The sequence below is a fragment of the Fundulus heteroclitus genome, chromosome 19 (genome assembly GCF_011125445.2).
Source record: "Fundulus heteroclitus isolate FHET01 chromosome 19, MU-UCD_Fhet_4.1, whole genome shotgun sequence".
Taxonomy (NCBI): Eukaryota; Metazoa; Chordata; class Actinopteri; order Cyprinodontiformes; family Fundulidae; genus Fundulus; species Fundulus heteroclitus.
Window position 1 is genome coordinate 20,838,659 of NC_046379.1, and position 14,402 is coordinate 20,853,060.

General features: G+C 41.4%; 1 protein-coding gene across 1 annotated transcript in view; it reads left to right on the plus strand.

Annotated features, from left to right (window-relative positions):
- Window positions 1–12,368, plus strand: part of LOC118567011 (guanine nucleotide-binding protein subunit alpha-11-like) — a 38,888-nt gene extending 26,520 nt beyond the window's left edge. The window contains exons 3-4 of the mRNA XM_036150958.1: window positions 10,264–10,322; window positions 12,284–12,368. Of these exons, the coding sequence (XP_036006851.1) occupies window positions 10,264–10,322; window positions 12,284–12,368 (144 nt within the window). The remainder of the gene's footprint in view (window positions 1–10,263; window positions 10,323–12,283) is intronic.
- The last annotated feature ends 2,034 nt before the right edge of the window (window positions 12,369–14,402 follow it).

Consider the following 14,402-nt stretch of genomic DNA (forward strand, 5'->3'; position numbering starts at 1 on the left):
TTAGATTTAGGGTTGAGAACCACCTTTTGATGATTCTTCTCCTGTTTACCCCACCACATAGAGCCAGCTGTCATATTGCACCATGGCCCAGAACTAACAATCAGTTCTCTCTGGCCATTTTTTAAGTCTACAGATTCTTGAAGAAAAACTAAGATTGCTCATTATTCACTACTGATGGTTTGGAAGTCATTTGGGAGGAAATGCAACACATTGGACGCCACAAATTGGTAAAAGAGGCAACGGACCCCGCAGTCATCTCGGTTTCTGTTATTTGCAAAACAAGCAGTCTGTTACCATGGAGGAGAAATGTTAATTTTCGTTGCACCCAATAAATAAACTCAGTGTGGGACAGAGAAATGGGATTTTGTTGCCAACTAAAATAAAGGTCCTTTGTAAGCTAATACTTGAATGATCATTAAAATCATGTCCAGAAGTTTAAAGGGATGTCTTAAACGCTGTTGTGTTGTCTAAGAACCACAGATCTTTGCCTGAAATCCAAAACATTTTTGTTGGGCAGTGCCCTGGTGTAAATGCAGGTAATATGTTAATTGATTATCAACAGGTTGAATAAGTAGTAATTACTTCAGAGGAGCAGTTCAGAATTCACCGTTTTATGTCTGATGCATTGAAGCCTATCGGTCAAAAATTTACTGTTTTTAGTTGCAATCTCCTTAATTTTCGTTTAGTCATCTCATGCTTCCCCAATAAATCCTTTATTGAATCAACTATTGCACAGTTTAAAGAGAAACCTTCCTTACAAGTTGGGAGGTGTCGAACATTTCTACATGAAGTTTGTCCCTCGCTGTCCTGCCTACCGTAGACAGCAGGAGGAGCTTCTGCCAACGTGAACCATCCAAACGGTCCAAATATATAAATGCTTCAGGTGAACGACACAGAACACGTCAGCCCTTTGGATCAAATAAACACACAGACTGTGTTGCGTCATCGTCTCAGTCGGTTGAATCATTCTGCTTTAATCGTTTGGTATTAAGTCCGAACCACTTCTTTCTACCTGTTGTAATTGTCCAACTATCAGTATTAAGGCATTGTAATCATTTTCATATGCATTTACTACTACTGCACTGTTTCAATGCTGTTAATCTTGCAAAACTATAGTAATACACGTTGCAATAGTAATGAGTATAAAAAAAGCCGTATAAGAATGAAATAAGCATAAGTGTAGTTTAATAAGTTCATGCTACTTGACTAATCAAGATGGTTATAGGAATTGTTTTACTTTAAATGGGTAAATTTATATAAACCTGCTATAGTGAGGCGAAAGAGGTATTCAGATATAAACAAAACAAAAAACTGCAGGCCTCCTAGATCACAAGCTGTCTGCAATTTAATGTGTCTGTATTTGGTTTTTATCATTCCAGACGTGTCAAATATTGGTGTCGGTTAATAAATACAGCTTATACCCATCAGGAAACCTTATAGTCCTTTCTCCTGTGTCTGTATAAAAAATAAAAATATAGAAATGATACAAAGAACTAGTTAGAATTAGGTTAGAGACATGTGCTTTGTTCATAATGAGAATATCTTTTAAGTTATTCTGTGTCCTGCTTCCTTTTTTTTAGAGTAAAATATCATAATAGTAAGCAAATGTGTAAGTTGGTGTTGGCCAGGAGAACCTTTCTCCGGACATGTCTGTTGTTTATCCATTGGCATTGTTCTGAACGGACTTCCGTTCCATGTTAAATTCATTAAACTTTTATTATTTTCTGGCAGCTTCCGGCTTTTTCCTTTCTCTCAATGTGAGCGCTCGTAAGATGGATTCACATACACTTAGAAACCTAATGGACCCTGGAGGATAGAGAGAAAAAAAAAGCAGGCACTTTCAGTTTCCTTCAACATGTTGGATAACATTTGAAAGACGAGGAAAAAGGCTTTTGCTCCCCTCGCTCGGACCTCGCTGGTGTCCGGCCCGTCCGTCGCCGCTGCCTTTCTTTTCTTGTTCGGTAAGCGCGGCGTTATACAGAATTTACCCTTCTAGAGGACAAGGATACTGATGGATTTGCCCCCTCATCCTGGAGTCTAGCTGAGTAGGTTAGCTATTTTTATAGCCGGTGTGTGGGCAGGTGAGAGCTGCTGTTGAATAAGTTGAGCTGCACTGCATTGATTCATAGTTCTGTGGACACAGAAAGCAGTTGGCCATGATGTATCACAAATGTAGCTGTAGTCCTGTCAGGAAGATGCATTTCATGTCCGTATCCATGCGTCTCGTCTCGTGTTGCCACTCCAACCGCTCATCAAGCACCTCCTTCGAGTCGTCTAATGTGAAAACTTTACTGGTCCGGGGAGGAGGGGGGCGCAGGTGTCCATTTTTAGGACAATTAGAATTATCTAGGTTGCATCCTTCGTTTCGAAACGTTTGCTCCCGTTTCCCACCCACCAATAGCAGTCCTGTTATCTGAGCGTGTGTCTCTTTTTTTATTTCCCCGCTGAATACCTTAGCTCAGTAAATTAGGCCACACTCAAGCCCATCTAGTACCGCGGACGGGGAGCATTCTGCTTAATGTCATCCATTTAGATCACTGTGGCACTCCTCTACCTGGCCGCCCAGATGAGCATCTAGAAAGCGCCGTTGCTTTCCTGCTGTAGTTTTGGAAGCTTTGTGTGCCGCAATCATTTGGGGTTTTCGGCAGGTTGTCTGCCAGGGACAGGTGTCTCTACATCTAAAAGTTCAAGCAACTACGAACGGGTTGGCATGAGGTTTCCGCGATATGCTAACTTGGAATAAACATACCAGGGTTTTCACAGTTATGGGACTTGTACAAGATTTTAGACAAAAATGTGTAGTATAACGTGGTCCAATGACTTACCCTAAAGGGGCATAGTGCAGGTTTTGAAGTTAAATATTCATTTTCTTCCCCATACATGCCCTTACAATTTCCCGACGGGAAAAGTAATTATCCTCTATTGACCGCAACTGAGGTTAGATAGTCGGTTCATGAGAGAGTGAGTCGGGACAAATTCTCTGTACGTGGGTATGACGTGCTGTGCGCGCTCGTTCACCTGGCTACTTTGAGTCCCCGCTGTAATAAATGCATTAGCATAAGAACACAGGCTAGCTTCAATATTTATAGTTTTCTTACCTCTGAAGACATTCGCGTCTTAACAGAAGACCCGTGCAGTCGCAGCGGCAGATGCTTTTCCTCTTAATCCCTCGCACGTCCACAACTGGTGTCATTTCAACCTGTCACCAGAGGGGGCAGACGTGTGCAAAAATCCTGGAACTGACGCTTTGATCTTTTTTTTTTTTTTAAAGACAAAAGTACCAAATATTTCCGCTGTTATTTACAGTGTTGTCATCTTCAAAACAGATTATTTTAATACCTACATGTGCATAAATTTAGTATGAAATAATAGGCGTGTAGCAAGATGTGGCGAGATATTGTGCAATTAAACATTGCAATATTTGTTAAAGTGAAGCCTGTCTTGCTAAGCGCTATCCAGTTGCTGTCGTTCTGTGACTTCCTATCGCTAAAATAATGCAAGCAGTTGTTAATGACCCTGGATATGAAGACATTAAGCTTGATACCTGCCTCTTTGTTTGAGACTCTTATTTGCCGTACAAAGGAAAGTAGTTTTTTTTTCTGCTGTTGGACAATAAAGAATGATGACATAAGCATCCAAGAAGCCTTAGCTGTTATTCTTTGTCTTTAATCCGGCAGGATTTTGAGCACTTGCTAGGAAAAAAATGAACATATATTTGATTGATTTATTTATTTATAATTTTAAAGCTTTTAGCGAATAGCTTGACTGGCTAACCGTTAGTTGCTAATAACGATGAAGTTTGTATCTTTCTGTCTGCCATTTTAGTTGTTTTCTGTCCGTCTGCACTACATTTGGTCATCCCTGGTTTGAAATCCAAACCATTACACAGGTCAAACATGAACTGGATAGTTCTACTCTGAAAAAAGATTATTTAAGGCAGTTTGAGTTTGAGATAAAACTGTTGTTTTTGGGGGGTTTTGGCAAACATGCATAATGGCATATCTATAATGCGTTATTTTTTGTTGAGAACCACCTTTAGGTTGAGGTACATTTACACCGAATGCTATCCATGTGAATTTCTCACCTGGATCGCCTGCCATTGGTCTCTTAAAATTTTGTCTCTCTTGCAAGCAATCCACGCTGACAATGCAGCCAGTTCCCCCGCTTCACTGCATTGTTAGTTTTGCACAAAATATTATTAGTCATTTCTAAACTTCTCTTGGGCTTGGTATATTACGTTCCAGTCATAGAAGTTTATTAGTAGCTTTCAAGTTGACATGAATCATTTTTTTTGTCCAGTCTGCCTAGCTAATATTCTTTTAGACCGTCACCCGTTACTTAAAAACAGAACTACCTTTTTAATTGGAGTGATGGGTGGCGTTCATTTATTAGGTACCATATGATGATCATGTTTTAAGCAACTGGAAATGTTTCCAAATGGCCGCCTTTCCTTCTTTCAGCCAGCCAACTGTGGGGGAACGGCTGCCCGGTTTTATGCCATGTTCTGTGCAACCAGAGAAAGTTGTGGTCACACCAGCACTTTCTGTGGCATCTCGTTGATTACTTTAAACTAGTGTTGTACCGATGCCAGTATCGGATGGGGCCCAGATCCAGCACTAAAATGGTGGTATCAATATCGGCGAGTACCAATAGGCACCAATGCCATTTTGTTGTTTGTATGTCATTTGAACGCAGCCTTCTCTCTCCCGACTAGTATTATACATGTTATAGAAGTTAATTAAAGTTGCACTATTTTTGCATTTGAGAGCCAAAACTCAGGGTTTAAAAGAGATTATTCAATTATCATTGTGATTTTACTGTCTTACTGTTTCACTGCTATTATACATGTTATAATTTCACGAATATTGCACTTTGACATTTGAGAGCCAAAAGTTTATTCAACTATTGTCATCCATTCCAGGTAGGCAATAAAAAGTTCTAATACCCTAAGTAGTATGCAGTTCTTCATATATACACACACACATCGATTTCAACCAGATGGTATCGGTATCGGCCAATACTGCACAGCCAGGTATCAGGGCCAAAAAATGTCATCTGCGCAACACTAGTTTAAACTGTGGGGACAACATGATGGAGAACTTTAACGGTAACCTTTTAAAACCTCCATATGCAACCTGTTCCTATAACCCGTGATGCTTTTTGTAACCAACGTCCAGACCAGCATTCTTGCATGTGAACACTTAAGAATGTTGTGTTTTGTTGCTGAGCGGATGTGGTGGCACTGCTGGGGGGGTTATGTGACCGGAACGTGTCTTTAAGTGTTACAGCTCACTACCCATGCTCAGTAATAAAACCACTGTAAGCCGCGCCGTCATACCTGAGATGACCCACGCAGCCGCCGCCACAGCCTCACCGCCAGGAATGAGGTGGACGCCTTGATGCTGTTAATTGGCCCCTGCCTGCAGCAGCATTTAAGCTCTCAATATGAACGAGTCTTTCTCTGGTATGCTGCTCCAGTGTCTGCCCGCGTCTCCGAATGAACGCGGGTTCTGATGACAGGCACTGGAAGACATTTATCAAAGTGTCAGGGTGAGAGGCAGAAAGCAAGCAAGAGCTGCAATTAGTCACGGCATAAGTGGACCGTTCAGCGCGACTTAAGTCTGTTGGTGAATGCCTGGATAAGGATGTGTAAGGCGGGATTAGTCCGGGCTTTAATAGGCTTGGTTAAACACATCTGCTGCTCAGACTAAGATGTCACTGACTCCTATTATCCCCCCCAACCCACATCCCCCGGGCATTATTCTCCATGAGTGTCCTTCATTGAGGGAGCAGGGCATTGTCTGTTTCTGAGTGTTTAACTGCACGTATCACACCGGGACATTGTTTGTAGTTGTTTGGGAGCTGGAAATCTACACAGTCGTCAGCACCCACTGTTCAAGACGCTCCCCTGACCACTGGTTCGATTTAGGATTGGGGGTCTTGCCCAAAGGAAATGAGGCCAGCGACCCTCCGCTTTAGACTTGCCTTACTGAGCCACTGCTGTCATCAGGTGGGCTCAACTGGACCGGAGTTGAACATTGATACGAATCTCCTTCTTGGGTAAATGTTGAGGTTTTTCTGTCTCTACATACTCAGCAAATTCAGCGCACGTACAGGAGATACAGTTTGTTGTTCATTTCAGCTGATCTTGCAAGAATGTTCCCGACGGCTTAATCTAGTTAGGTATGCACAGTTTGTACATAATGTGTTACAGCTGACTGCAGTAGCATTTGCGCAATAATTGAATTTATTGAAGAATGGGTAAGGCTAAAATGGTTAAGAGGTTGATAAAAATGTAATTATTTGCGGGAAGATTTATTAATACTACAAAATGGTAGAGGTGACTGGACAAGTACTTTTATTTTACTATAAAGTAATCTATAAGGGTTTTACAATACAGCCACATAAAGAGAAGTACACATTAAGTTAACACAAATGAGACTTGTGCGATTAGCTAAATTTTTCATTTGTAAATATAAGGCAACACTGAAAATGCTTGACTTTTGTATTTTCAAAACTAAATTAAAGCTTTCACGAACCTCAAACTACATCTTGCAGAATCTTTGTTCAGTATGCATATCCAATTTAGTTTTGACTTGTAAAAGTAGTTTAGACCGTGATCCGGTTAAAAATGCACCGATCAGGGATTTGCAGCCAGTTTCTAACATATGCAGGTTTTGTAAAGATTTAAGTGTTTTTACCATTTTTTTAAACGTAGCAGAGAAATTGCAAGTCAGCCTTTGTTTGAGTGGCAAGTCTGTTCTCTAAACTAAAGACTGAAACCGGCCTTCTCTCATCAAATGCAGGCCTTCTAATCTGCCTGTAATGCTGAATTGCATTAATGTTCTGCATGAATGTTTAAGAACTGCGTTCCTCTTTTAACAGTACAGCACAGCATGCAAACACCTGTTATGAGGTGCTTTATTTTGTGTGAATTAATAATGTGTGACATTTACCTTTATAAGAAATATGAATATGCATTTATATTTAAATAAAATATTTTAGAAGTTAAGTTATATAACATTTCCTGTAACTTTCTGGAATTAATTTCAAATGTCTGAAACAAAGGGCTTTTATTTTAGCCTTTTGTAATGAAATGGTTAACACCTGTTAATCTCTGTGCTTTCCTTCATTTTATAGTAATTGTTTTTTCTTTTCCTTGCTCTTGAGTTTAAGGCATTTTAACACTACGGGGACCCCATGTTACAAGTCAGTTTAAATCTATTGAGTTTAAACATTAGCAGGGCTCAATGTGGTGACTACATCAGATTAAACATCGAACATATGAATTAACAGGCCAAGACTTACTTTAATTTTCAAGTAGCAGGAAGCGTCCTAATGATGCAGTTTTAACTGCAAGAAAAAAGCTGCCTTGGAGTAAGTTGTCGACTTTCTTCTGAAGTCACCTGAAGTGATTTTTTTTTTTTTCTTTTTAAACAACGTTCGATGGTTATCAGGGTTCTCGCCAGCTCATTTCAGTGCAATCGACGTTATGCTGGAAGTTGTCAAAGTTAGGCTGAACTTAGACCGTTACGCTCACGGTCGATGCGACACGAATGTGTGTCAGCAACGTAGAAAAGTCAGCAAAGCTCCTGTACATGCATCAGCGCAGCACACATGCGCTGGCGTGCACGCGCACACCCCGGCCGCCGCCCACCATTAACCAGAAAACAAATCCTGGTGAGTATCCTTTTTGTGGTCAATAGTATGAAGCGAAAGATAACTTGGACAGATTATGAGCCATTAGGGCCATGAATGTCCAGCTAATAAATTAAACTCAACCTTTCATAGTAAAATAAAAAAAAGCTTTGGTCATTCTAATCACCAAAGATATTATGGAGGGTCATTTTCCTGCAATGTTACTTCAGTTAAAGATTGTTTACAACACCCCACCCCCCCCAAAAAAAAAAAATTTCTGAAACAGAGATTAAATGAATACATGGTTTTCTGTAAAGCTTCTTGATTGACCTGAGCCTAAAGCTGAGTTGTCTTCCCACAGTAAAAACTTCCACACTAAAGAGTTGTTACAGCTCCTAGCTATGGTACGTTCAATGCCTACAAAAATATGATATTTTTGAGTTTCTTCTGGCCACCGGTCCAGTTAGTCGAGTTGAAAATCGTCCAGTTCCGGCCAATTAATTTCTTCAAGAGCAGAATTTGCTACCATGTGAGGTGATCAATAGAAAACAAATACATATTTTATCAGAATATGTAAAGTTTTCCCTCCAACAATAGCATTGTCACCACCTTTACATAGATATCGGCTTTGTCCTGGGTGAAGCAGTGGCCACTGTCTGGCTGCTTGTTACGGAGTGCCATATCAGGCCATGCTACTGACAAAATCCTGCTCCACAGAGCAGCAATTTGCCTCTACTTGGTCAAAACACATGGAGCCAGGAGCTGTGGCCTTTGCTGCCTTGGGTAACTGAACTGCTGGAGCCGTCAGTAAGGTGAGATGCTTGGGCAAACAACTCTGAGGTTTTAGAACAGCTATCATAGGCAGGGTTTAATCTTCCAGTAAGGCTTTGTTAGTGAGACGGCACTAACTTCTCTTCTGTGTGTTTTTTAACCTCCGACACTGCGTTACATTCAAACAATCCCGCTGTTAGAAAGTCAGTGTTGTGATCAAAGGCTAAAAGGTTCACCACATTGTTCAGACATGGACTCTGATGGTATCTTTTTAACAGTGATTTTTTTTTTTTTTTTTTTTTTTTTTTAGTGGTCTATGTGATCCTCCTCGTTTTGTTGGTTAAAACATCCTTGGAGGAAAAGTCCGATTGAACCAGGAAGACGATCAGATTGTAGACTGACCCCCTTTTCTGCTGAACTCACTACTCTTGCCAAGCAGTCTTATTTTGATCATATATGGCAAAGGGGGGATGTTCTAGTGTGTGTGTGTGTGTGTGTGTGTGTATCAGGCTCTTAATGCCAGTGGATCCAGAGCCATGCAGATGGGGAGGTATTGCTTTTTACATAGTCAAGTCTAGCAGTCTGCTATATTTGCATATTTTAATCTCAGTTAAAAGAATTTGACCAAGATCATCCGCGTTTAATAGTAAATTATTGAACTGAATGCTTTGTTCTATTATAAAATGTTGTAAAATGTTTGTACCAAAGGGGCAAATGCAATGTTTAAAGTTCGACTATTTCTCTCTGAACACACAATATATAGTGGGATCCTCAAAATTATTCATACAGTATGTAACTTTTTCAAAACCTTTAAAAGAGTGCTTTGTCAGTCACAACTCAGCACTAAATAGACAAAACTATTGCTTATAAAGTAGTTATGTTAATTTACATCCAGCTTTATAACCTACAGTTGAATTTATAGGGGTGTATTTTATATTACCGTGACTTTAGATTTGGGAAAACTGTAGATTAGAACCCCCATTAATTTATTATAAACGGATATTTTTTAAATGCGTCTGTTTCCTAATGATGAATTGACCTTTTGAGGCTTTTAGGTTTGGTAGCACACAGTTAGTACTAGACAATGGGTCCGTATCAGATTCTCCTGTTTTAACTTACAAGTAGAGATCCACTGATCTTAAAGCCAATATTTTCTTCTTCCATCTACAAGAAAAAAATGACACAATGATAATAAATGTAACAATTGTCAATTTAAACAAAAAAATTATGATTTATTAAAGGAGTGTAGTGAAGTTCTGGAGTTTTTGGAGACGTTTCCCCCTCTGGCCAGAAGTTGAAATGACATCATTGTTGTGCATGGGAGAAGAGGAAAAGCATCTGTCTTGATGCTTTGTTTAGAGGCATCAAGTCTTCTGAAGGAAAAAAGAACCAACAAAAACAACAAATGCATCTAAATTAGACAGTTAAAATACAATAAAAGTTAAAAACTTATTTTCTTATATTACCAGCCGCTCTCTGCCAGGGAGGGAGCGGCAATGTATGCACTTCACGTGACGTCACGGCGTGGCACTTCCCACGCAAAACTTGGGATCTATTAAGAAAAATAACCTGATGGGGAAAATGTGCGGTCCTCACGGCAACTCTGACGTTTAATTTGACTCCATATCAGACTTTATCAGCGTTCAAAACTGCAGTTATTCAGGCTTTTGCTGGTGACACTAATCGCTGTAAACGGTCAAATATGCCTGTGCGTAACGCTGCGCGGTTTGATCGGCGCTGCTAGAAGACCTTGTAGGTGGGAGAATTAGAAGGAAACGCGGCTTCAGGGTAAAATATTTCCTGGCCAAGATACCGCTTTAGACTCCGAGCTTTGCATTTTGCTGTAACCTACAGGGGGCTACACCTCCCTCCCTTCTGACAGGCAGCTCTCTAGCCCCCAAAGCGCAGTGCGCGTACCGCTCACACCAATGCAGTGCAGCGTTTGTTGGCTTACTAAAAGCCAACAAACGCTTGTGTGTTGGACTGTTTTTAAAATTTCATGTATTCCCTACATGGGTTGTGGTGAATCTTAAGTGGGGACTTTTAGCCTTCTTTTTGCCAATCTTCCTAACGACTGGATGTGTGGTGTACTGATGTAGTAGTTAAGAGTCTCTCACCTGAGCAGTGGATCTCGATACCATCCTCAGAGTGAGCATGAGCCTCTATGCTGCTTCTCTGAATAACGCGTCCCTTGCCGTGGGGCCAGTTTAGTAGGAAGATTCTGTCTTTCTTTAAATTTCTCCACAACTTTCTTCCCGACCTGTCTGCTGTGCCCCTTGTAGTTGGGTTTCCATTGTTTTATTTTAATGCACATTTTGAGGTATCTGAGTAGAAAAGGTTGATGCAGATGGCAAAATGTGAATTCACTCACAAAACTTCTCAAAAGTTTTTACAATCGCTTCAGGTGGTTTTTTACTTTTTCGAATAACGGTAAATGCGCTGAAGAGGATATTCCCGGATATTCCCGTAATGCTCCAAAAAACAGGTCTGGAAGCAACAACAGGTGTCATCCATGGGGGGAAAAAATAAAAAAAATCTGCACATTCATTAAAGCCTTGCTCCATCACTGATCTGTAGTCTGCGCTAGTTAGCAACCTCTACTTCCTGTTTGTTACAGTCAACGTATGACGGCGTTACGCTGCACGTCGCCTGGTTTATTCGCTACAAAAAAGCAAATGGAAAACACGAGTTTGCTCAAAGTTTGCATGAGAATTTGTTGGAAAGAGCCTTTCCAACAAAGGCCGCTGTTTGCTCACCAATGTTGTCCAACAAACCTCTGACCCCACACTTTTTGCTTTTTGATTTAAAGAAAAAAAAAGTGAAAACTTGTATACTTTGAGTTCAACATTAATTATGTAAAATCTACACAAAATACATAGAAGTTTGTGGCTGTAATGTGACAACTACGAAAAGGTTGACTGGGTATGAATACTTTTCCGGGCCCTGGTATTTATACCTGCATCCTAAAGCCCGTGTGTGAACGGTTTTCTTTGTGGCCTAAAAACTCCCTGATTAAGTTCTACGGCTACCCGAGAGGATCATACCCAGCACGCTGAAGCTGGAGTTGAAATTCACATCTCTCTCCCTCTGTGTGTGAATTCACACGGTGGCTTCTTGGTAAACTTTATCACTCTCTGCCATTTTGATAAAGTCAACTTTGCACTTGCAGACTTGTCCCTGCCGGTTTTTTGCTACAGATCATTTAAACACGCAGCCCTAAAGGGGGTCAGCGCTCATCCTGTAGAGATATGAGGCAGGGTGGAGTCGGCCAGGTCAGGATGCTAACAGCGCCCACAGTTATGGTTGCTGTCTGTATTACAGAGGGGGGGGCATTCTGGTCCATCTATTCTCCAACCGGGTGCCATGCTGACTCATCTGTTCCCTGGATTTTACTTTTCCCTCCTCATGTTTGTCTCTGCTCCTAATAATTTGTCCGTAGCTGTTCCTGGTGAGGGTGTGTTATGGAGACAAACGCACCGCTGCGCCCTCTGATTCTTCTCCGTAGTGTTTTTTTTCTTTTCTTCTTCTTCTTCTTGCCCTCCCTCATTTTGTTCACCCACTCCCACTTAACCAGAACGACGCTCACTCAACAGACAAGACGGTCCTGAGGTGATTCAATCCGAGTGTGCAAGTTTGTGTGTGTAGTCATATATGTATGTGTGTGTGTTTTGGCGCAAGCTACAGCATGCATCTTCGATTTACAGTTCACACACACACACACACACACACACACACACACAAAGCTGTCGGCAGATGCAGAGACGTCCTCCCAAAGCGACACATCCAGACAGCTAGAGCCCGGCAGACTCTGACGACAAGCAGCGATAGCGTTTCTTCTGCCTCGTTGCATGTTCCGGTTTTTGTTGTTTTTTAGTTTTGTGGAAGCTGTGTACTGCACGGCCCAGGTCATGGCAGAAAAGAAGTGGGCCATCGCAGTGGAGGTGATATCCATGCCTTGAGGTTGACCTCAGAATCCGTGTGTGGTACAGTTGGCTAGGCAGGTGGTGTCTTGTGTGGCTTGGGCCGTCTTGGCTTTAGCCTCCTTTCTTTGTGTGCCTTAAAGAGGCCCCTTTTTTCTCAGTGGTTTCAGCAAAAGATTGGGACCCACGCTACATTTTGGTTGGCCCTCGTCTTCCTCTGACTCACAGGGTAATTTTCCAGAGAGCCGACGGAAATGCCAACACGTGCTCAAGCCGGGGTTTGAGGTTGGTTAGTACTTTAACCTCGGTCATGTTAATGCAAATCCATTCCTCCTGCTGAGATTGAATTGTCATGAGACGCCTGAGTGAGCGGTTCATAAACTGAGATAAGCCACCACTGCGGACCGCGGAGTATTATATTTATGTGTGTATTTGCATGTGGCTCTCCCATGATGATGATAATCTCTTGTGCATAGAGAGAGGCAGGTATCGCAGACAGATGCCAGGTTTCAAGGAAGCACAGCTGCCTTTAGAGCAGAGGTAAAGAGTTGTAGGGATGTAAAGAGATCACACGATATTAACTCGCCACCATATTTCTCATCAAAGTCAAACCTCTCTTGCGGGGAGCACTATCTAGCTGCTGTGACCGTTTGGAACGTAACTATACGATTGGGTTCAAATTCATCACAATTACTGTGGTTAAATGCTACAAACCATTAACTTATTGTGCTATTACTGGGTCCGTGTGGAAATGTAGCACCAGTGCAAAAAAATGCATAAAAAGCCAGATTACAGCTTGCGGTGTGGTCTGCTAAAACCAGAACGACCGTTGTCACAGAGGAAAGATGGAGAAACCTCGGCGTGAAGTGCAGCGATGGCATCATTAAGTAAATCCAGGAGCCACCGGTGCTCCGCACTGCACATGGTCAGGAAAGAAGATTATGGGAAGATAGTGAGTTTTTTTTAAAATTCCAGCAAACTGTTTTATTGTGGGAAGGACACCAAGAACGTTTGACCCACGTCATCCACTTTAAAAAGCTGATTCTGTTTCAGATTACTGTGAACTTTAGGTTTTAAAGACAGTGACAGTAACCATCCATTAACTATTCATCACTTTTCTTGTCACAATGCCTTCAGTGCATCTGCTACACATTTAAGGATTACTCAGATTTCTTTTCCAGGCAATGATCAAATGTTCAGTTTTTTTTTTTTGACAATCTTTATTTTTAAACGGCATCACTGAAATATTTTCATGATAACATTACAAACAAATGTTCAGTCTATGCTACCTGAGCATGTGACATTTGGTACGTCTGAGACTCGTATTTGAATATTAGGAAGTGGTTTTTGAGTTGTTTAGCCGGCTACTGCAGATTTCTCGTTGTCTTGGCCGACAACTAGCCTCGTGAGACCATCCTGATCTCGCGAGTTTTCAAGGTTTCACTCGCAGATCAGTCTGGCTACTCTCCGTTGAAGAAAATTTGGAGCCGTTCACCAAACGAACGTCCAATCAGCGTTGGCTTTGAGGCGGGTTGAGGTGTGACGCAACGAGAAGCGCAACAGTTCAGTCTTAAGAACATGGCGGCTTCAGCCGATGAAACTAGCGTTAGCGTGGCTATCGAGCAAGTTTTATCGGAATTACAGAGTATTTCTTTGCTGAGCTAACGAGCCTTTACCTGCAGCAGCAAGAGTAGCTTGGCTTGTGGTTGTTGACGAGTACGTCATATGCTTCGTTGATCTGATTGGTTTATTTGGCCCGTCTATCACCAACATAGGCCAATCAGCTAACCAGTATTTTCGCCCCTTCCCAAAATTACTTCAACGGAAGGTTTCCAGATGGATATGCGAAGCAAATCTATCTGGCGGCGTCAGGTTAGCCGACAACACCTTGTTAAAGAAACGTAAAAATGTTTGTCACTTTTCTATCTTCTGTAGTGCATTACTCTGTAGTAGAGGTTGACTGATTTATTGGCCGGCCGATAATTTTGGTCGATATTTAAGTGTTTTTTTTTTCCTGTATCGGTATGAGCCGATACGCATGTGAATCGGCCGTTACCAATTCATTAGATTAGC